This window comes from Hevea brasiliensis, chromosome 7, assembly GCF_030052815.1.
Source record: "Hevea brasiliensis isolate MT/VB/25A 57/8 chromosome 7, ASM3005281v1, whole genome shotgun sequence".
NCBI lineage: Eukaryota > Viridiplantae > Streptophyta > Magnoliopsida > Malpighiales > Euphorbiaceae > Hevea > Hevea brasiliensis.
In genome coordinates, this window is record NC_079499.1 from 996,558 (window position 1) to 1,018,582 (window position 22,025).

Here is a 22,025-nt window from a genome sequence, read left to right on the forward strand (position 1 = left end):
GACTTTTATATAATCAAATTGAAATTTAATGATTTTTATGAAGAAAATTAAAGTTTAGTTACTTTTATAAAGTTAATTAGTTACGAATGATAATTACCCCCGTAGATGCCACAACTACCAAATTGGCAGCACATTCATTGGACAATGACGATCTCATAAATGTGAAGGTGTAAATGCAATAGAAGCAAGAGATTTTCATTACAGTTTGTTATTGGTACTTCAATAATATAATACAATTACAATGTTACTAGTTGGTAGATTTTTATTTATACAAGAAAAAATTAACATTTAACTCTTAATTTTAGGTTGTGTATGCACATTAACATTAATAAATATGTTTTAGTACTGCATTGTACCGATCAGGTAAAGTAACTTTTGTTTTCTTTTTACAGTGACAAAATGGTGCGTCTTCTCTCATGTATGTTCCTATTTCACTCATTTTGAAATTTAAGTTCTCAGGTACACAACGATTTGTTATTTATACCTAATTTTATTAGGTATATTATCATTTATTGTCATATATGCAAAAATCATACAGGACAAGAGCAGCAATATCTTTTGTTATTTCATTGTCATGTCTCAACTTCAAGCATCTTCACCTATTACATGAGAAGTACAATTTGTTAAGAAAAATGGAAGAAGATTGTTGGCACGACAGCTTACTAAAAAAGTGGTAGACAAGTGATTCTCAGCTGGTGTTGCTGCTAGTAGAGTTGTTGTCTAGTGATGATAACTGGAATTAATAGAGGTGATTGAGGTGAAAAAGTGAAGTGAAATTTTCAGATGGTTTAAAGTTTGCTCCTTTTTTTTATTAAAAAAAAAAAAAAAAAACCCTGCAACATTGCCCCGAAGGATGCCAGGGAAGGGTACTCGCGAAAGGTCCCGCAACTTTTCCAACCTGCATTCATCTCTTTCCAGTTTTTCGTTTATGTTTCATTTGATAAACTTTCTTTTTTTCAGTTTTCTATTTATTATAAATTACAACAACAAATAGATCCACATTACATTTTGCATTTGCATTAACAATTGGAAGGCAAAACTCTGAGTTTTGCTATGGAAGATGATGTGAAGCATCAATTCTTCTCATTTGCAGTTGATCTTGATTTACCAATTGCAAAGGGCGCACCCACTAACTGATGTTATTGATCAATTTGATGGGATAAAAAGAGCGCACACAGGATGAGAACCGCAAGACAGGCTCAACTCATTTCAAAAACGAACACATTCTCCTAGTTCCCAAAATCAGTTCTTTTTTGATTCTTGACGGATACACACATCTCATTACCCAAGAATAATATCATATTCCCTCTCATCTGATATCAAACATTTAAAATTAAAATCTTGTGAAAACCTCAACTCACAAGTCCGTCCAGAAATCGGAGCTCTGCTTGGGCAACACATCTTACCTCCAAGAACTCTCCAAAGGAGAATAGTAAGCAAATAAAGCAGTAAAATCACACGCTAAACATACCCACAAATGAATTAGAGGAGTATCATAAGCTACCGTGGCTACATTGCAAATGATAAAATTGAAGGGAAACACAATTAAGACGATAAATGCTAATTATACAAAAGAATAAGTAGAACTTTCTGGTGAAAACCAGTTAGTAGAAAACCTTTCCATAAACAAAAAATTCAGGAAGGAAAAATGAAAACTGCATTGAAGTGAATACACACTATTAAAAGAATCAGGTTAGCCTACAATTTCATCCTTATAGAGGAGGATAGAAATAAGAAGACAAAGAAAATCCAAGGAAGAGCAAGCCTCCAATTGTAGCAACTGTCCCTTGCGAGATCTTAGATGCTAGCATGCTTCCTCCCACCACAGCAAGGGAAGTACAGATAGTGTGTCCTAATGTAGCCCCCACAGCTACACCAATTGCATTTTTGTGGGTTGCCAGCTGCAGAATTAGACATTCTAGTTTGAGTATTATATCAGACATGTACCATAAAATGTCAATTTTGTGTTTGCATGTTTTCTAGGCTCCCTAAACACAAGCAAGAAGAAGATAATCATATTTGATAGTCTACCACATCGTTTCAATATCACCTTCTGGATTAAATCAATCTACATAAACCAAGTAAACAAAAAAAATTTTCTTTTGGGAATCGTATTATTGTCCCACAAAAACTTTGGCATGTTTTCTTAGGTACGATGATTCCCATATTTCAGATCAACCAACAATGTTACACACACCATTAAGACTCAACAAAGCAGCTCTATCATGGGGACCATATGCATTTTCACGCTAATAGACTCACTATCAGCCAAGGCTCTAAAAAAAAATAATAAATGAATAAGTAATAAACAAATAAACTAAGAGAAATAATGCGACAAATCAGCAAAATAACAAAAAATGAGAATAAATCACATAAAGAACTAAGGAAGTAGTCCTATTGAACCATGCAGCTATGTTCTTAACAAAGATAAAAAACAAGGAGATAATGAAATTGTCATACAGCAATTGTTGCAATCTGGCTGCGATCTCCCCACTCAGCTAGAAAAGTTAATATAAATGACTGCAGAACAAAACAGAAATACTTCAGCAAGATGGTTATCAAAAAAACAATCACATAACACCCAGAAGACTGAGCATACAATTATATCAAATGACAGAGAAACTCCATATTTCATGGAACCAAACTGCTGAAATAAGTCTAGATGCATCAAACATACCTCCAAAAATATTGGTGTACAAAATCTAGAAAAGAAGCGGCGGAGAGTTGTTTTCCCCTGCCCTGCTTCAAGCTTTTCCTCTACCTGAGAATACAATATGCAATGTAGGAATAAATATAATACCAAAACCAAGAAGGGTGATGCAGAATCAAAGGAGGAGGGTACAGGAGAATATAAAAAGTTATAATCATCAAAAACAATCTAAGAAATCTCTTCTAAATGGTACACAAGCAAATAGTAGGAGCCTCAACCTACTATAATCACTTAACAACAACAAAAACAACAAGAATAAGCATTTGATAAACAAAATAAAAAAGAGCATAAGAATGGTTAGGTGTCAACGCTAAAATAACACTCATTAAGAAGGAAAAATTAGAGAAAAGGAAACATTAATGTTTTACAAAAATGAAAATATAGACCAGATGATTTAAGATGGCCAGCTTTGCTAGTTTATTGGCTAATCCAAGCAATCACACAATCTAACAGGAAAAGAACGACAGCCTACCAAAATATTATGCAACAAGAACCTTAATGCAACAAATAAATAAGATAGGGCAAGTGATAAAAGTAGAAGTAAACCCAAAATCCACAAGACAAACTATTAACCATCCTTTTCAGAATGTTACAAATCTGAAAAGAAATCAAAACCATGAAATGGAAGCCAGTGTTTAAACCAAAATTATAATACCATTTAGAATCGAAAACATGATCTTTCTTTTTTTTAAAAGATAACAGCAATAAAGTATGAAACGAAAATAGATAAGTTCCGAGACAATTCAAGACAATGAATAAAAGTCAAATTGAGAATAGGAAAAACATACTTCTTCCATTTCTTTTTTCTGGGATGATTTTGAATCTGATCTCCAAGCAATGTAAAGTAATCGCAGCCCAAAAAATGCATAAAGGACTGCATATGCCAAGCAGATTCCAAGGTTAAGTATTGATCATTCCATCCACTTATATATGCATTTGCACATGTTCCAAGATAATACATCTGTGCTTTTTTTTTTTTTTGTTCCCGGGGGGGGGGGGGGGCCGGGTGGCGGGGGGGAGAACATTAGTACTTATGAAAAATTCTCCTGCCAAAATCAATTTCATTTGCTAAGTTTTACTTAGAAAAATCTTAAATGTTCTAAAAAGAGTCAGGATTGCAGTCAAATTGGGATGCAAGCATTTAATAGAATGTTTTACAAGCTGCAAAGTACTTAGTATCTAGAAAATGGAAAGCATTCCATAAGGAACAAGAAAAGGTGAGAGAGAGAGAGAGAGAGAGAGAGAGAGAATATATGGTAGCTAGGTGACATTTAAAAGCTGTAATGTATATTTATGTACCTGTAGCGGCACTATTTGTATGCTTTCTTGATATCAAATTTGGCACAATCCTACCTAGTCCAGTAGAAAGTACCTAATTGACACATACAACAACATCAAACTTCATAAAGTTGTGCATTCCATTACAATGCCATGCAAATACATTGCAATATTAAAAACAAAACACAAGTGGGAGCACTAAAGAGGGAAAAAAGAAATTCTTTCAATCAAAGTTGCAACAAAAATGAAATCGATGGATAACTTACTGTCATAACAATCAAGGCAGTGAGAGCACCAGACAAAACAATTGACTTGGGGTGGCGCATCGCCATAAGAGCTGCTATAATAAAAGTCTCATCCCCAATCTAGCAACAAAATTATCAAAAAAAAGAAAATTTTATTTGGTTATTGAGCAGCAAAAGTTATGTTGGCCTAACTCTTTAAAGTCATCATTCACAATATTCTAAATGAAGATGCAATAGCACAATTTTTCCCTTCCTGTATGGCTGAAGAGGAAACATGATTTTCATTTCTAATAACAATTCGTTCAAAAAGCTGAAGTTTGCAGTTTGCATATAAGAAAACACAAACCTCACTGACAATAATCATGGACAAGCTCGCAATAAATGCATCAAAAATTCCAAGACCAGAGTCGACATGAAGTCCAAGACCAACAGAATTGACGTCAAGGTCATTTGTAACTATCTGCACTCGCAAATCCCATATATAATAAGCACTTCCCAAATCTAAGAACAGCAGAGAAACTAAGCACATAATTGAAACACAAAAGAGAGAGAGAAAAAAAAAAACTGCTTCAAATAAATAAATAAATGAACAAAGAATTAACTCACCATGCCACGGCGGCCGAGATCTTTAAGCGATACAGTTGATTCTTCCTTGCCATTTCCCACCTCAGAATCCTATAACCCAAAAATAACAATAATAACAATAATAACAATAACAATAATAATAATAACAATAAAGCTTCGAATAAAATAATTAGAATTCTACGAGCAGCATCTGAAATGAAACAATTTCGTTCCTACAGCAACAAAAACAGCCATAATATCTCGCAGAGACATCGTTTTCGACCAAAATTATGCTTGCAAACGAGAATAAACCCAAAGCAAACAAACGATAGTAGGGTAAGAGACCTGAGCAGCTATGCAGGGAAGAGCCAGTAGTAGGAAGAACGAAAGAAGGAGAAGTCTAGGGAAAGACCGAGACCCCATGATAAGAAAGAACTGGAGGTGAAGCCAAAGTCTAATTCTGTGTTTGGCGACAGAGAAAGCAGGAGAAATTAAAGGGGTCAGTTTTTCTCGGGAAAGTGGATCGGAAAGGAAGAAAAGAGATCAAAGAGATGGAAATGGGGATCTAACTGCAGCTTTACTGAGATTGGAAGGTACAGTTGTGAAGTAATGAGATCTAAGAAAGGAGAAACTAAGAGAGAGAGATCTTGCGAAGAGCGAAGATCCCCAATGGAAAGATGGAATTAGAGATATTGTGTAATATAATAAGAATTGCGCGTTGAATGTGTGACCATAAAATTCTAATTTTTATCCCCTGATCTTTTCAATATTACACATACCCCCCTCTAAGTATTAAACCCAAAAAAAATTCCACGTAAAAAGAATTAAAGCTTGAACTTTTTATTATTATTTTTTTAAATTACCAACTAACCTTTGACATTTAAAGATGGAATTTTATATACTTTATATTGTATCTTGTCATACACCATGACCCTCTCATGGTGGATTAGGTGAACCTCTGATTTTCATTACCTAGACAGTTGAATTATGATCAACCAATCCAATTTACTAAGTTAAAACTATTGCCATTGAGAGTGCTTTTTTCACATAAAGGTCCATAAACAAATGAAAGTTACAGGAAACTACAAGTAGCTTGAGATGGAAGGGGAAAAAAGCCCTGGTGTTCTGTCAATGATTGGTGCCTGGTGTAGGTGGCTTTGGCGCCTTGCAATGCATATTGGCTGATGTTCTGCTTCTCTGAGCAGAGGTATGGGAACCATGCCACAGATTGGCTTGGAAGCCATGCTTTTTCTTTGTATTTCGGTATTCTTCTCCTCAATGAATCCCAGGTATGCTTTCTAGTGATTGTGTTGGGGTAGCTTACCCACTTTCGGGTCTTTTGTAGGTGGTGCAGCGCCCCCTTTTATTACCAAAACAACAAGCATGAAATGATACAAAATTTTAAAAGCCTGAAAATTTTTGTTTATAATATCCCGCTAACAATTTTTCCTACAACAACCACAATTCCAAAGGAAATAAGAGCTGTCAAGGCACCTTGTCTTGAAAGCCAGAATTCAGACCATGTCAGGGGTCTAGTAACCTGGAATAATACCTTCCGGAATTGTTCCTCCAAGTCCTCTAACGAGCCAGTGTTATCAATGACAATGTCAGCCTTGGACCTTTTTAAATCCATGGCCATCTGAGCATTTATCCTATTTCTGGCATCCTCCTCAGTGGATCCATCTCTTGCCATGAGCCGCTGAAGCTGTGTTTCAGTATCAACCCATACAACAACAACTGGCTTTGTCCACTTATCCATTTTGGTCTCAAATAGCAATGGGATGTCAAGGACAATTACCTTATACCCCTTCAACCAAAGCTTCAAACTTTCACAAAAGATGCCAGAAGAAATATAGGGAGCCAAAAGCCTGCAAGAATGTAAGAGCCAAAGTTAAGAAGAGGTGAAATATGCAATTCTGTGACAATTGTCCGGGGCAGCTGCTCTCTTACAATGCATTGCCAAAGATGGCTAGTAAAATTAAGGCAAAACCAATATTGATAAAAAAAGCCAAGATTTGAGAATGATTATATCAACAAGATTTGACCTTGAGAAGTTAAAAGTTGCACATATTAGAACTTCCGAGCATATGGCTTCACTATTCAAAAGAAACTGCAGCAAGATTATATAAATGATATTCAATTTGCTATGGCATGACTAGTGACTACCAAATTAAAAGTCATTCTCCAGAAATTTAATATCTTCCTTCTCGAACATTTGAAGGTACAATTCTAACATCCAGCCATAACCATGGGAAAAAAAATTGAGATGATTAATTAACTAAATATTTAACAACCCCAACTTTGATGAGTCATGGGCATTAAAAATTTTACAATAGTTTTGTTAAATTATTGGGCTATCAATTGATACAATTAACATTCCTTGTAATACCAACATCAAAGGCATAAAGTATTCACTATTCATAAAAAACACACAAGCAAAGCAACTATCAGTACCGATTAAGAAGTTGACGTTTTGCATTATCAGAGAACACTATCTGGCCCAGTTTTGGCCTATCCACTTCCCCATCTGCTTCTAAGATTTCCTCTCCAAATGCTGCAACAACCTTATTATAGCCACCAGTGTCTTTCTTTAGAACATCCTGCAGAGTGTACCAGACTACTATAAAGAGAAGTTCAGGAAAAATTACAAGGAATACAAAACTTCTAGTGGAAAATCAAATATGAATCAATAAGGCAAATTCAACGATGATGTTACCATGCTGTGATATAGTCATAAACTTGTAAACACTTCAACAACTAATGGCATAGTCTGGTTTTGATTTTTAATAACCTATCATTTAAATAATCAAATGTCACTTAAAATTATTATGGCTAATTGAAAATAGTAACAATCTACTCTAATTCACTTTAATTGAATAAACCGTTTGAAATATTCGGTGAAAACAAATTGCTGAATATATCAAACATTCAGCATTATCACTGGAACAATGAAATGCCTTCCAATCCAATCCTAGCAATTTAAAAGAGAAACAAGCATCAATCAAGGCATGTTGAAAAAAATCAACCAGCCAAGCTCAAATTAAAACAATCGCATTCTTAATTCCCCCTGAGTCAGGTTAATTCGCTAAATCGAATATGGGGAAAAAAAAATCTTTAGAGCAGTTCTCTATTTGGTATGGAGATGCAAATGAGAAGAGAAAGGCATACCCGAGCGACTAGATCGGCGTCAACGACGGGAACTCCATGGGATTTGAAAAGATTGGAGACCGTACTCTTCCCCGACGCTATTCCACCGGTCAATCCCACCAACCTCATTTTCACTGTAGTTGAGATGCTCCTTTTGCCCTTATTCCCAAACGAAGCAAGGTACCGAAAGCGAGTACAGAAAATAGGAGCTGGACGGATTGCACAGTACATAATCGAAATTTAGCTCTCTAAGTCTCCACACATATTTACAAATTACGTGCTTCAGAGGCACAGGCACGCAGGCCCACCTGTCTGCGCGGTTCGGACCGATTTCGTGCTTCAAAGAACTCGAGACAGCACTGCAGCCGGTACAACCCAGCGGGGCCGATTCAAGTACTGAACTAGATTTGGATTGATTCGGATCAATGGTTTTAATGGTCTGAATCAGAATGAGATAGGTTATGGGGAGGTGATTTCAGTCTCTGTCTCAACTCTGAGTCGGAATTGGATTGGAAATAGCATATTAAACTGTTGATTTTGGTCGATTTAAATTAGATTTAAAATAAAAATAGCGGCTTAAAAGTAAACTATGTAAACTAAATCGTTTTTAAATTGAAATCAGAACTGTCAAAATTGAAATTGAACCAGATAAAATTTGATTGACAACTAAAATTAACTTAAACCGGAGCCAACTAGTCCGGTTCTAATATCTAAACTGCTCAGCTCGATATCAACTTAAACCAGCCTGACAGATAAACCTAATTACAAGGTCTATTGATTCCTTATTATTATTATTATTATTATTATTATTAATTTTATTTTAATTAAATAATTGTTTTTTAAAAAATATTTATATAATTTTAACTAGAAATTAAATTATCATATTTGATCTAATTTAAAAAAATAAATTTAATTTGACAAACGGCTGAATTTTGATTTGGTCATTTTCAAAACTTTAAGGCCTGGAGTTCTCGATTTCCAATTAAAGTTAATTATATTAAAAAAAAGAAGCTCATCTCTCAATATACAAGGATCCCGGTCAATCTTCAAGCATCTTTGTGACTTCATCAATCCATCAAGCTCCATTCTAATTTTCATGAGATAAAACACCAATGCAGATATATGCAATAGCAAAGCAAAGAAATAACAAATGTTAGTGTAGTACATTGACAATAACATAGCATTATATTCAATACCCACATTTCATGTACACGAAGCAAAGTGCTTCTAGGAAGATAGTACACTGGAGACAACCTCAAGCAACAAGAGTGTTCCACACTAATAGTAAAGATTTAGAATACAATCGTTTTATATACAGTAGTTGTATTATAACCACAACATCTATATAAAATCTATCATAATCAATGATTATAATAAAACCTTTGTACATGCAACCGATTCTCAACCCTCTTGCTCACTTTATCCCAGCATGTTAACTCATAAACTGTCCAAGGTTGCAAATTTAATCAGATATTCCTTGGCAGGATTATAGAGTCACTGGACAAATGAGATTGTCTATTGAGAGTTCAGCAGGTATTAGAGCTTCAAATTTCATCTTCCCTTCCTTGCCAAACAATCTCAATTCTTCACCTACCTTTGCTGGGTCAGTGAAATGTGGGACTGCCTCTGTAATCTCTCGAACAAGGTCAACAATCACCCCTTCAACACCCATCAAATGCTGCACGCACACCACCTCGGGCACATTACTGCGAAATGCACAGCTATTTCTTACTGTGTTAGTGAAACTCAATGGTGACAGCTCCAATTAAAATTTATGAAAGAACTTGGCACATATTATCAAAACAGAAACGATTCAATGCTTACTTCAATAGGCCATAACTAATGAGGGAAAGCTTAGACTCTTTAACTCTTGTCACTGCTTCTGGATTTCTAAAGATAGCCTTGACTTCAGATACAATTCCTTGCAGGCCACCCTCCATGCAAACCTTGATGGCCTCATCCAAGGAGTTCCTTCTTATGTCCGTGTAAATTTCGGATCCCCCATTAGTCAGGAAGAAGACCTGGATTTCGCCATTAATGAGAATCTTTAAAATTATCTCCAACAAGCAAAGGACATTTAGGGAAAAACATAGAAGAAATGGTTTTCGGTTGAACATTCATATTCTGATGATCCTGAATACAAGTGTTTCAGAAGTATGCAGAGCCATTAGTTTCAATTTTAAGATTGATCATTCATAACATCCTATTAGCTTGCATAAATAGTGTTACGAGCACTAATACAAAAGAGAAAAGAAAGTTATCTTACAGGATATTTTCTCTGCAATTTTCTCATCAACTGAGCTGCATCAGGTTGAAAGCTAGAGAACATGATAGGTCTGTCCTTGGCATGCTCAAACACCACCTGAGCTTGAAATTCAGGATATATATGAGCCATTACGTATTGTCGAGATCAAATTTGCTAAATAACAGAAGCTGCTGCGCAAAAATACCTTCAAGATTACTTGAAGAATGTGTGCGAATTCTTCCTGCTTGTAGATGGTTTGATCATCAAACTTCAATTCAATATTGAAGCCTATTGAACCGTCAACTTTCTGGAAGACCTCTTGCAGTGTACAAAGAGGATCATCTTCTTCAACTTTCCATTCAAAAATTCTCCCATCTTTTGTTTTCCTAAATAAAGGCTTTGCGACCTGAAGTTTTGTAACAATAGAGTAAATAAAAAGAACACTATCAATATTCTATAAATCAATTTCAAAAAAAAATGACAATTACGTTTCCAGGCTCCTTCTGTGGTCCATAGGAGAGAAATTCAGCTAAAGTGATTTCTGTAACTCTTTTCCCAACAATGGCACCCTGAAATCAATACCCAACAGCAATATAAATAATCATTATTCATCAAGCCTCTAAAAGGAAGCTTACAGCGATGTATTGACAGTGGGTTAGGGGAAAAAAGACTGACCTGGTCTTCAGTGAGGATGAAGTTGTCGTGAAAAATGACTGGACAGTCATCTTTGGTCACCTACAACAAATATGGTTTTTTTGTTTGTTGGTTTACAGTTCCTTCTAAAGGATCTTCCCTCTCCAAAAAGTAAAAGAAAGAAAGAAAGAAGAAACGGGCACAACGAAACACCAGAAGTAAACTAATCAGTGCCCTTCAATGGAGATTGTAATTCTGACAGTCACTAAAAAACAGAACCAGAAATTTTCCCCATTTAAAGGGGCAAAAGGTGCCAAAATCAAGTGAAATTTAATAACCAGTGTAGGTATTTGGGCTTTTGGAGTGGACTTATGGCCCAAAGCAGAAATTGTTTCGAACCTTAATCAATGAGATATATTATCAAATTGTCAATTTCACAAGTTTATGTCTCTTCACACAAATTGAGAAGTTGGCTTTGATAGTACACCTGATTTAAATTCTTATCAGTTCCCTGCTGAAAAGAGTACACTTTTTGGGGGAAAAAAAGTCTTGAAATGCAAACAAGAAATTAAAAATGTTTTACGCCAGATGAATCTAGATGAGATTAGATAGAACAAAATGAACACATCACATAAATGCAGACAAGGAATCAGACAAAAAATGGATCAGCTACAAGAAAACATCAATCCCCTGCATATGGACGTGCCTACAAGACAAAATTCCAAAATCGTGACTTAATCTGCGTCAGGTTTCTTGGCGGATGGAGATAGAATCCTGTCAGCTTTTTGTTGCTCGGTGAAAAGCTTCATTCACCTCGCCGAACAACCACTCTGAAACCCACAGGCTCATTATATTTTTATACAAAGAAGGATGACCATGCACCAGATAAATCTGGAAAGGAAATCTGATCCTCACCTGAACGTCAAATTCAATGAAATCCACAGGCAATTTTGCGGCAGCATTAAATGAGAGGATTGAGTTCTCTTTAATGGATTTCATTCTTATATCAGAACATTGCGGCATGTTCATTCCACTACCTCTGTGTCCCATCACCACAAATTTTGGGAATTTAAATGGAAGTTGTTCTGTGCCATCATGGTCACCTTCATGATCATTCACACCTGGGATAAAAAATCATTCGCCAAAAGCACCCACAAGCAAAAAAGAAATAAAATAAATATCCAAGAACAGTAAAGAAATGGAAAAGAAAAGATAGATGCGATTCAAGAAACTAACTTTTATTGGTGAAGCGGGTGGTACAGAGGGAACATGCTGCATTTTCTGGGACTTGATCAAGATTAGGCACATCAGAGACGTGAACAGCTTTGAGAGCCATCTTTCTTAGTCTTTTTAGAAAGATTTCAAGAATGACTACCCAATGGGAATATGGAGCTTTGTCTTGACAGAGGCTGCAGGCTGAGGCATATAAGAAGGGTGGTATTTAAAGGGCATAATAAAAGAACCAAAATCTTGAGAAGAAAACAATAGAATTTTTTTTTAAAAAAAAAAAGCATATTCCTGCTGCTCTGATGGAAGTCTCTGGATAGAATATTCCATTTACAGGAGGTTAATTTTGGGTTGGAATTTACTTTCTAGATCAAGAAAGAGAGGAAATTGCGGTGTTTTCACGTCATATTGTCAGATTTAGACACTGAAAATCAGATGAAAGCCAAATGGGTTTTGAGCCATTCAACTCTGTTGCATGATACGTGGATTAGAAATCCAAACTAATCTTGGGTAAATCCAATTTCACATTGGAACAGTAATAGAAAGACTGAACTCATCTGAGGAAGAACTTAACGAAATATTTTGTATCTATATCCATACATTTATTGTATATATTTTAATTAATTTTACATAAATTTTAATACAAATATTTGATATAAGAATCGTTAAGACGTTCTCATTGAACTTATATTAGATACATCTTTCACACTTATTAGTATATAAATAAGCATACAAATGGCCAATTTTGACTTTGCCATGTTTTCTTTTTAGCGATAAAATCTTGTTTGTTTTGATTACTGTTCTAAAATGCATCATTTACTAATTCATGAAATCCTTGCTTCTTATAAATCCATGCTTTTCTTTCAAACCAACCTTTAGCACACAGCCTGCTAGTCTTATAACTTAGACCCGCCCAAGGCTGGTTTGGCTCTTGAATCAAACCGAGACTGATCCAAATCAAACCCATAACTAGCCCTGGTCAATGATTTAGGACCTTAAACTGACTTCCAAAGGATTCTAGACATAGGTGAGAGTTGGACATTTCTATTCTTACTCTTTGGATTGAATTATCTACCAATGAAAAGAAAAGTTCAAGAAGATTAGGGTTAATTTTAAATTAACTCTAGTGTTTGTTTTGCGATAAAGAAAATCTAATAAAAGCCATTTTAATTTCATTATGTGCAGTTAATGTGTAGAAAGTTAGGTTATCTTGTCTAAAAGGTGTCATATTTGCTGGATAATTTCATTGATCCCAAAACAATGCATCTCATTGGGAACTTGAAGGAAAAGCAGGGCTGCCATATTGTAGTCCACATTGGATACATATCTTTCTGGACAGTGCACCATTGCCATGTTACTATAGTATATCTCTGTTTCCATTTTGTGCCCATTTTTAATGATAAAAGCAAGTGATAGTGGCTAAGTGATTAGAATAATATTGAAGAGACATAAAGAAGAAGCACTTGGAATTGAGGTGTGAGCCATCATGAGCAAGTAGACTATCATTTGGCTGTTGCTACTCCCTTTCCACCAAGTGTGTTTGTCGACCATGATTTCCAACTTTTGGAAACGTGTTTTTCAAAGTTTACTATCTAAACATGATTTTAAAATAATAGTGACCTGAAAGAATGAGATGAGTATGAATTCCACGAATCAATCTGACCTGTAGAACCACAGTTTTGCTTTCTCCAGGAAATTTGGTTCAGTGAATACCACCCAACCACCAACCATTATAGGCGTGCATACTTGCTTGCAACAGATTCAGAGGGATGATCGAAGCTCATGGCTTCATAGTTTCCAGTATTTCTTCACACTCTAAAATTGGAGCTTTTTGCCAAAGATGTGTAAAAAACAAAAAAACTAATTCCCATTTATGTGTGCACCGCAAAGAATTTTAGCGCTGATGCAGAATTTGTCATCTCAATTCTCAAGCCAGCTTATAATTTTTCCCTCTTGATCTAAGGTTGACATGCTCATGCCTCAGACAGCCAAGGGAAACAAGCTCTGTTTTAGGCTTAGAGTTAATCACAATGAAGAAAATCAATGTTGAGTTAAAATGGCATTTCTGAAATGATAATACAGCAGCACTTTTCTGTGAAGAGGGGCAGTCTCAGCTGTGTCAAAATCCAATAAGAATAACAAATGTTCTGATAAACATCCACTACCATCTGCATTAATTGACACAAAAGTAAAGTATATATATCAGGGCTATTACAGTTACAATACCTGATCGAAAAATACAGGATATCTTAGAAGGTTGATAAAGAAACGTATCCTTTATTTGTGGTCAATATGAAAACCACTTATTATATTTGCTAAGGGGGCTGGGGGCTTCGATAATGGGGGAAAGTACAAAAGAGATGCAGAGTCTAGCATAAGCCATCAAAGCAAAGTTAAAGCTTGGAAAAGACAGGGTTTCTTTTCTGGATTTGTGCTTTGACAGCTTCAGTTAGATCATCAGATAAAAGCATTGCAGAATTCCAAGTTGCAACATAATCCAATCCTTGTTCTAAATTTAAGTCCCTGCTTCTTAAGAGGACAGCTTTTGTCCCAGTAACAGCAAGAGGAGACTTTGCAGCTATCCCTGCTCAAAGCACCATCAATAAAAATGACAACAAATTATCTTTTAGTTGCTCAGAACATAACAACTGATAAATGTTAAGTTCGTTGATTTAAATAAATATCATAGACAATTAAAAATAAGAATTCCCCAGCCACATCTACAACTAATCTAATAAATATCAACTATTTATAGGGCATCTCCAATATTTTCCAACAAATGGCATAAGTTCCTAACAAGCATCATAAGATGGCAATATGCAGTTTAATTACAAAGACTAAGAGGTTGTTTGGTTTAGTTTAAGAAAATTACTTTAGTGATTATAAGCTAATATAAGCTTATAAGAATTTAAAATTTTAAGCAATTACGTATTTGTTTAAAGTGTTTATAAATAGCCGATAAGTAACTACCACTTAAAAAATAACTTATAAATATATTTATTTTTAAAATTACTAAAATAATCCAACTAACTTATAAGTATAGGGCGCATAAACATTAAAATGAAAAGTTGGTCTTACCAAAATATTATTTTTGTTTAGAGCTTATAAACTCAAACAAATGTTATAAACAAACAGTTAAACTTATGTTTAGGACTTATAAGTTGGTCACTAGCTTAGAAGCCAAAACAAATAATTTAGAGAAAATAACATGCAAGATGAAACCACATTTCCACTAGGCTAATAGACAATAATTCAGTGATTGAGGTCGTAATGAAACTCAATGATAGAGTCTTTATGTCGCAGTATCGAGCATGAATTTAAATCCCACCACCAAGGCCAAGCACACAAATATGCAATTATTTGCTCGAGTAGTCTCATATTGCGTATGATCAAGAGTTTCATTCAAATGCTATGAACATTCATATTCTTATTTTATAATGACAATACAGATAATGTCATAAGGCAAGCCACATTATTTATAATTTTTCACATCAAAATAGTAAAAAACTCGCTTAAAAAAAATATTCAAATATACTATAATTCTATAAAGATAAGGATGAACAGACCAACTTACCATGGGCAATAAGTCTAACACTCTCATCCAAATCCTCTTTGGACCCAAAAACCCGAGACACCAGACCCAACTCCTTGGCCTGTTGACCCGAGAATCTCCGACCCGTTAAAGCCAATTCCATAGCGTTACCATACCCGACAATACTGGGCAGTCTCTGGAGCGTCCCGAGATCTGCCGTTATCCCCAAATCCACCTCTTTAACAGAAAAAAATGAATCTTGTGAACAAAACCTAATATCACAGGCAGTCACAATATCAACACCCCCACCAATACACGCTCCGTGGATGCTAGCTATAACTGGTTTCCTACACCGTTCGATCGCAGTTATCGCATCCTGTAAGAACTTGATCTCTCGTCGGAGTTTCTCATTAGCACGGCCTCTGTCGCCGGATGAAGAATAGTCGGTGATTATGTTTAGTGTTTTGAGGTCGATGCCGGAGCAGAAGTGATCGCCGGCGCCACAGAGGACGATGACGCTGGCTTCGGGGTTCTGATCGAGAGAAGAGAGGGCGTTGGGGAATTCGGTGAAGAAGTCACGGGAGAGGGCGTTGCGATGAGATGGACGATTAAGGTATAAATGGAAGACTCCTGAATTTGGGTTTTTTTGTACGATCTGTAGGGTTTTGTATCGCTCCATTGAGGGTTTTCGGAGTGAGAAAGTAGGCAAGAAAATGAGAGAAAATCGAAGATGATAAACGAACAAACGTGATTTTTCTTTTCTTTTCCGGAATGGAAAATTACAATTATTTTTATATTTTAATTACAAAAATTTAAAATATGGTTAATAATTTTAAAAATTATATTTTCAAATAATTCTAAAAATATTTTTTTCAAAAAATAAGTCAACTTTTTTTATGGAAAAAAAAAAATAATTTAGCCTTAATATCAGAAAAAACTTTAAATTTAAATTTATTATTATTATAAAAAAAATAAAAAGAAAATTAAAAAGGTCCTACCGGGAGTCGAACCCAGGTCGCTGGATTCAAAGTCCAGAGTGCTAACCACTACACCATAGAACCGTGGTTAATTGAGTGATTAAAATTTTATTATTTGTATATTAACAATTGCCTCTTTATGAGCCATAAAATTGTATTTATGATATGTTTTTGTTAGTTTTTTATTTATTTTCTACCATTAATGTTGTCGTCTATAATTAAGAAAGTCAAGGTGGTTGCTCTGGAAAAATCTAGGCTCAATGAGCTAAACAACTTTTAAACAAATTATTCAATTAAAAATTATTTTTGTAGTTGATTATGATCAGTAAATAAACATAATTATGTAGATTTAACCTATTATTATATGATTATGAACTAATTTAATAATAATTTTGTATTATTTATAATGTATAAATATTTAAAAATAATTGATCATAAATTTATAAACTTATGATCAATTATATATGAGTTTATAAAATGCTTCCTTGATTAATTGTTTCATTAATGATTAAGTACTCCTCTCTTAATTAAAGAGTATAAACCAAACAAAGAAATGATGTGCCAAGAACGAAATGTGTTTATGAAATTTTGCAACAAATCAAGGCAGATCGATCGTAAAGCTCCACCTTGCAAGTAATCAAATGATTTAATTTCCACCTCATTAGATTGTGTTTCTAGCAAGTGTACAAAAGACTTAATATAAATATAAAAAAAATTTCTCTTTTTCTTGTTTAATTAAAATTGCATGTTATTATTTAATTGGCCACCAATATTAATATTTTAAGCTTAATATACAAAATTGTTAACATGTCTTGTTCACCCCACCACCCCAATAATTATAATACTTGGTAGCCAAATGAAACAAAGAAGATGAACCTGAAATTTTGGTAGTTACCAAGAAATTCAAACAAAATCTCTAAAATTAATTATTTGAGGTTGTGTTAATTTGACTGAAATTTGATGTTTTGTTCTTGATTCTATTCTAATATCTAATATATATACATCCCTACCAAACTATTAATGTTCAATTATAGGAGATCTCTCTAGATATATCAAACTCTCTCAATTATATGGGGTGCCATACTTGGATATACATCCCTATCAAACTATTAATGTTCAATTATAGGAGATCTCTCTAGATATATCAAACTCTCTCAATTATATGGGATGGCTTTTTTCATATTTTTGATGACAAATGTCAGGTTCAGATTATTTTTCTTTCATATACAATATGTTTTATTCAAATTTCAAGTTTTAATGTCTCCAATGAAAGGGATTTTTCTCTCAATTAGCATTGAATTTGATGTTCATGATTAGCCTTTGCCCTTTAATCACTGAAATTGCAACTCTAGATTTGTTGATCTCTAAGGCTAGTGATATTGTACTTTGTTACATTCATTTCAAAACCAGACAAAATCTGGGATTTTTTACTAATATGAAAACTAAATTTCTTAATTCAATACAACCCTTTTATTTCTTCATCTAGTAATAGTTGTATAACTTCGAATTGTTCATATATAATTACACAATACACGTAATGTATAAATTTAAATTAGATGTGTAATACATATTAAAAGAAATTTATAACATGGACAAGGAGTATTATACTATTTTAACATCATTGCTTTGATTTTATTTCAGATTCTTGCTATAACCTAAGAGTAAAACGTGCATTCACTGAGAAGGATTAACAAAAATGGCAACTCACAGCAAACTTGAAGCCGTGGGACTACAATTTTTTTTTTTAAGAAAAAAGTTTAGGTAAGGGAAGGCCTCCCATTACAAAGTTAGAATATACCACCAAACTCTCATTACAGGATTAGAAATATAACACCAATTTCATTGAGAGATTACAAAAGAGTACACAAATCTTCCAACAAAAAGAACGATTGATAAGATTTGAACTCTTAACCTAATGAGGGCTTTGATTGAATCTTACAAAGTACAAATCATTAGTCTCAAGGAAGATGTGAAATTATATACCTTTAAAGGAAATTGTATACACCTTTAAATGAAAATATATGAGTACCAAACTGAAAAGAAATCCAATCTCAACCATATCAAATCTCATTCTTATAGCTATAAGGAGAAAAACCCATGAATAACAAGAAATTAAAGCTGTCAAACTTCGATCGATTCCACCTAGCAATTCCCAAACAAATCCCAACCGTAGATAAAATAAGAACAAAGAATGTGAAAAGAATAGCACCCATCATTATTGTTTACATGTCATGTATTTTGTCATTGCTTTGCTTTGCCCTAACTGAAAAAACACAAAAGATTTCGAAGAAAAAAAGAAAAGAAAAGAAAAGACAGTGCAACATCTCCTTCTATCACGCGGCATTTGTAATGTACCAAAATGACTACACTATCAAACAAGAAACGAACAACAGAAACAGAAAGAGAGAGAGAAATATTAGGGCTTACGCAGCTAAATAAGAGAAACAGCTAGAAAGGTTTCAAAAAAGAATGTTTAAAGTTTGGACAAGTCTTCACGTGAATTAAGCTTTAAGCAGGATACAAACTTGCTATATTTTAGTAACGTAAAGATCCTACTCCTCTCTCCATTAATCTTCTCTTCATACGCTCTTCCTACGCGAGTGCTTCTCCGTCTCTGGAAGTTTTCATTTTTTCTTACATAACTAACATATAACATCATAATAAACATATGGATTATAATCATTATTCGTAGATAATTGCAAGACAGATACAACTCGCATATAATGTCTGAATTATAAGCTTTGATCATAATGATTATTGGATGATGAGCATGTAAAAGAGATTAATTTTATTAAGCAGTAAGAAGTGAAAAAAGATTTTGGAAGCCATAAGGTTGGAATCATTGGCACGCGAAGTGGGGGCACGTTGTTGAGTAATATGTGGTTGTGTGTTAAGAATGATTTAATGTGGCTACCCAGTAAGACTCCACTTGTCATGCAACAAGAGCATTGAGTTCAATACGTACACTCTCTTCTCTTCTATAATGCATACCAAAATAAGATATGTGTTTGTATATATTTCTTCTCTTTCTATATTTGTATATAAAGGGATGCCTCAAGCAGCGTCATTGCCTCAACACCTTCAATTCTGTCTGCATGAGTGGTTCTTTAGATCACAGAGAGCTAGGGTTTCACTTGAGGCCCTGCTTCTTCTGTTTTTCCCATAGAGAGAGAGAGAGAGAGGGAGAGCACAGATCAAGTTTTGTGGTTAATATTTTACTGAGAAGATGGCAGTGATGAGCACTCACCATCCTTTGGCATTTGCATTTGGTATCTTAGGTATCTTCTTCTTCTTCTTCTTCTTCAATGCTTTGCTTGCAAAGTTGCAATCATGGCATGCAGTTAACACTTACCTAAGCAATCATTAAAAGAAAGTAATTATTTTGTCCTAATTTGCACTTTTAGTTCATATCATAAGTATTAATGCCCATACGTTTCAGTAGGTTATAACCCACTTTCCTTATTAGCAAATACTAATAATTAGTATTTGCTTTGTATATATGCATCTTGTTAAAACAGGTTGAGTTTAAAAATTTCCCTATATTATAGTATTTAATTACATTAGTTGTTTATAATCAAAATGCTTCTTCACCTTGTTACATTTATGGATGATTGCTTGTAGCCACTAAGTGATTTCTTTTTTATCGCTTATGGTAGGTAACATTATCTCAATCATGGTGTTCCTCGCTCCAGTGTGAGTATGCTGTATTTTTTTTGCTTGTTCTTGATTAGTATTACTATTATCATGAAAATTAATGGTGGAAATTAGGAAATTAATTTAATTAATTTACATTTCAGGCCAACATTTTTCAGAATTTACAGGAAAAAATCCACTGAAGGATTCCAATCTCTGCCTTACCTTGTGGCATTATTCGGTTCCATGCTTTGGCTCCACTATGCAATGCTCAAGAAAGATGCTTTCCTTCTTATCACCATCAACGGATTTGGATGTGTCATAGAGACTTTATACATTATCTTGTATATCGTTTATGCTACAAAAGAGAACAGGGTATATATATATTGTGATTAGGAACTAATTAATTGCTTAATTAAGTAATTTTATTATATTCAAGGTCCGCTAACTGAATTGTGAAATATGCAGATCTCAACTTTCAGACTTCTTCTTTCCATGAACATGGGTTTGTTCTCTTTTATCATCATCCTCACACATTGTGCAGTGAAGGATTCAGTTCGTGTCCAAGTTCTTGGTTGGATTTGTGTTGCTGTTTCTGTCAGTGTTTTTGCAGCACCCTTAAGCATCGTGGTGAGCATTAATTAATGCCAAAAACTGATAAAGTTTTTAATTTTTTAAAGCTATTCTTGAATCTTGATCTTCTTGTTAATTTATTTTATTTGTTGCTTTCAGGCACTAGTTATTCGAACAAGAAGTGTTGAGTTCATGCCATTCAATTTGTCATTTTTCCTTACAATAAGTGCAATTGTGTGGTTTGTCTATGGCCTTGCCACCAAGGACATGTGTGTTGCTGTAAGTGATTTTCCATCCTGATCTTTAAGTAGGACCAGAGTGAATGATACCGACCTCTTATAAAATATATGAACCTAGGAAATTTGGCTAGAATTGTAATTTAAAAAAGAAAAAGACAAATATATCTAATAATTTTCTTTGTTTAGTTTCAGTCTCAACCATTTAATTAATCGTTCTTTGTTTTCCTTTTGTTTCTTTAGCTCCCAAATGTCTTGGGGTTCATCTTGGGGCTACTTCAGATGCTATTGTACGCAGTCTACAGGAAAGCAAAGAAGGTGATTATGGAGGAAAAGTTAGCAGAAAATTTGAAGACTATTGTGAACATAAGCACATTAGGGAATTCTGAAGTTCATCCAATGGATGTTCAACCTGAATCCAATGAAGCTGCAAAAGAACATGAACAAAAGGAAGACAACAAGGATAATAATGAGAAAAGTTTGGGAACTTCAAAAGAAGATCCCCACCCAAATGAAAATGCAGTTTGATTCTCATGGATATACATGCGTTTATATGAGCGGCTTTTGCCAAGAGAGTCCTCAGGCCAAAATGTTTTATCTACATTTCCTTCAATGTTTTTGTATACTCTTTAATTACATGAATGTGTAAGAATAAAATTTAGAGAAAAAAAAAGTTGATTTCTTTATATACCTCAATAATTTTAAAATCGTTTTTAAAATTATAAAACTGTAAAATATGGAGTTCCAATTTCAATCCCAAATGTATAAAAGAAAAATAGAGAAAAACTCTTAGGATTTTACCCAAATTAAAAAAAGTACAACTATCATCAAATGCAGATCCTGTTTCTTCTCATAAATGCAATTATTGCCTGATTAGTTGAAATAGATGGTGGGTAGCTTTCAAGTGAAAATGACTAAATGAGAGTGGTATCCTACATCAGTTCACATTCACAGACAATGCGTTTGGCAGCAAAGGGACGCAGTACCCTTGAACTTGCATGCTGTAGGTCAGCTTGTTTGTCTTC

General features: G+C 34.3%; 5 protein-coding genes and 1 non-coding gene across 7 annotated transcripts; 1 reads left to right on the forward strand and 5 right to left on the reverse strand.

The window, feature by feature from the left end:
* Nucleotides 1–1,545: 1,545 nt before the first annotated feature.
* On the reverse strand, nucleotides 1,546–5,512 carry LOC110659895 (GDT1-like protein 4). Its single transcript, XM_021817965.2, has 9 exons — nucleotides 5,143–5,512; nucleotides 4,840–4,908; nucleotides 4,580–4,693; nucleotides 4,255–4,353; nucleotides 4,010–4,082; nucleotides 3,499–3,584; nucleotides 2,678–2,761; nucleotides 2,461–2,520; nucleotides 1,546–1,901 (listed from the first exon to the last, which is right to left on the reverse strand). Exons 1-9 carry the CDS (start codon nucleotides 5,218–5,220, stop codon nucleotides 1,713–1,715), a joined length of 852 nt encoding a protein of 283 aa, XP_021673657.1. The 5' UTR covers nucleotides 5,221–5,512; the 3' UTR covers nucleotides 1,546–1,712.
* A 289-nt stretch (nucleotides 5,513–5,801) lies between these two features.
* LOC110659896 (dephospho-CoA kinase) lies at nucleotides 5,802–8,212 on the reverse strand. The gene is made up of 3 exons (XM_021817966.2): nucleotides 7,966–8,212; nucleotides 7,252–7,397; nucleotides 5,802–6,665 (listed from the first exon to the last, which is right to left on the reverse strand). Exons 1-3 carry the CDS (start codon nucleotides 8,173–8,175, stop codon nucleotides 6,221–6,223), a joined length of 801 nt encoding a protein of 266 aa, XP_021673658.2. The 5' UTR covers nucleotides 8,176–8,212; the 3' UTR covers nucleotides 5,802–6,220.
* An 898-nt stretch (nucleotides 8,213–9,110) lies between these two features.
* LOC110659894 (glycerophosphodiester phosphodiesterase GDPD3) lies at nucleotides 9,111–12,256 on the reverse strand. Of its 2 annotated transcripts, XM_021817962.2 has the most exons (8): nucleotides 12,059–12,256; nucleotides 11,738–11,943; nucleotides 10,865–10,924; nucleotides 10,678–10,758; nucleotides 10,395–10,595; nucleotides 10,211–10,306; nucleotides 9,769–9,965; nucleotides 9,111–9,665 (listed from the first exon to the last, which is right to left on the reverse strand). In XM_021817962.2, the coding sequence occupies exons 1-8, from the start codon at nucleotides 12,156–12,158 to the stop codon at nucleotides 9,431–9,433; spliced, it is 1,176 nt and encodes a 391-aa protein (XP_021673654.2). In that variant the 5' UTR covers nucleotides 12,159–12,256; the 3' UTR covers nucleotides 9,111–9,430. The 2 variants fall into 2 exon arrangements, with proteins under 2 accessions (XP_021673654.2, XP_058005552.1); XM_058149569.1 differs by lacking the exon at nucleotides 9,111–9,665 and having other exon boundaries at nucleotides 9,765–9,965; nucleotides 12,059–12,173.
* A 1,936-nt stretch (nucleotides 12,257–14,192) lies between these two features.
* LOC110659893 (delta(3,5)-Delta(2,4)-dienoyl-CoA isomerase, peroxisomal) lies at nucleotides 14,193–16,349 on the reverse strand. The gene is made up of 2 exons (XM_021817961.2): nucleotides 15,624–16,349; nucleotides 14,193–14,633 (listed from the first exon to the last, which is right to left on the reverse strand). The coding sequence occupies exons 1-2, from the start codon at nucleotides 16,258–16,260 to the stop codon at nucleotides 14,443–14,445; spliced, it is 828 nt and encodes a 275-aa protein (XP_021673653.2). The 5' UTR covers nucleotides 16,261–16,349; the 3' UTR covers nucleotides 14,193–14,442.
* A 221-nt stretch (nucleotides 16,350–16,570) lies between these two features.
* TRNAQ-UUG (transfer RNA glutamine (anticodon UUG)) lies at nucleotides 16,571–16,642 on the reverse strand. Its single transcript has one exon. It is a non-coding gene; the product is annotated as a tRNA-Gln (tRNA).
* A 2,987-nt stretch (nucleotides 16,643–19,629) lies between these two features.
* LOC110659870 (bidirectional sugar transporter N3-like) lies at nucleotides 19,630–21,690 on the forward strand. Its single transcript, XM_021817941.2, has 6 exons — nucleotides 19,630–19,836; nucleotides 20,215–20,251; nucleotides 20,356–20,566; nucleotides 20,660–20,821; nucleotides 20,924–21,043; nucleotides 21,244–21,690. The coding sequence occupies exons 1-6, from the start codon at nucleotides 19,785–19,787 to the stop codon at nucleotides 21,526–21,528; spliced, it is 867 nt and encodes a 288-aa protein (XP_021673633.1). The 5' UTR covers nucleotides 19,630–19,784; the 3' UTR covers nucleotides 21,529–21,690.
* Nucleotides 21,691–22,025: the final 335 nt, after the last annotated feature.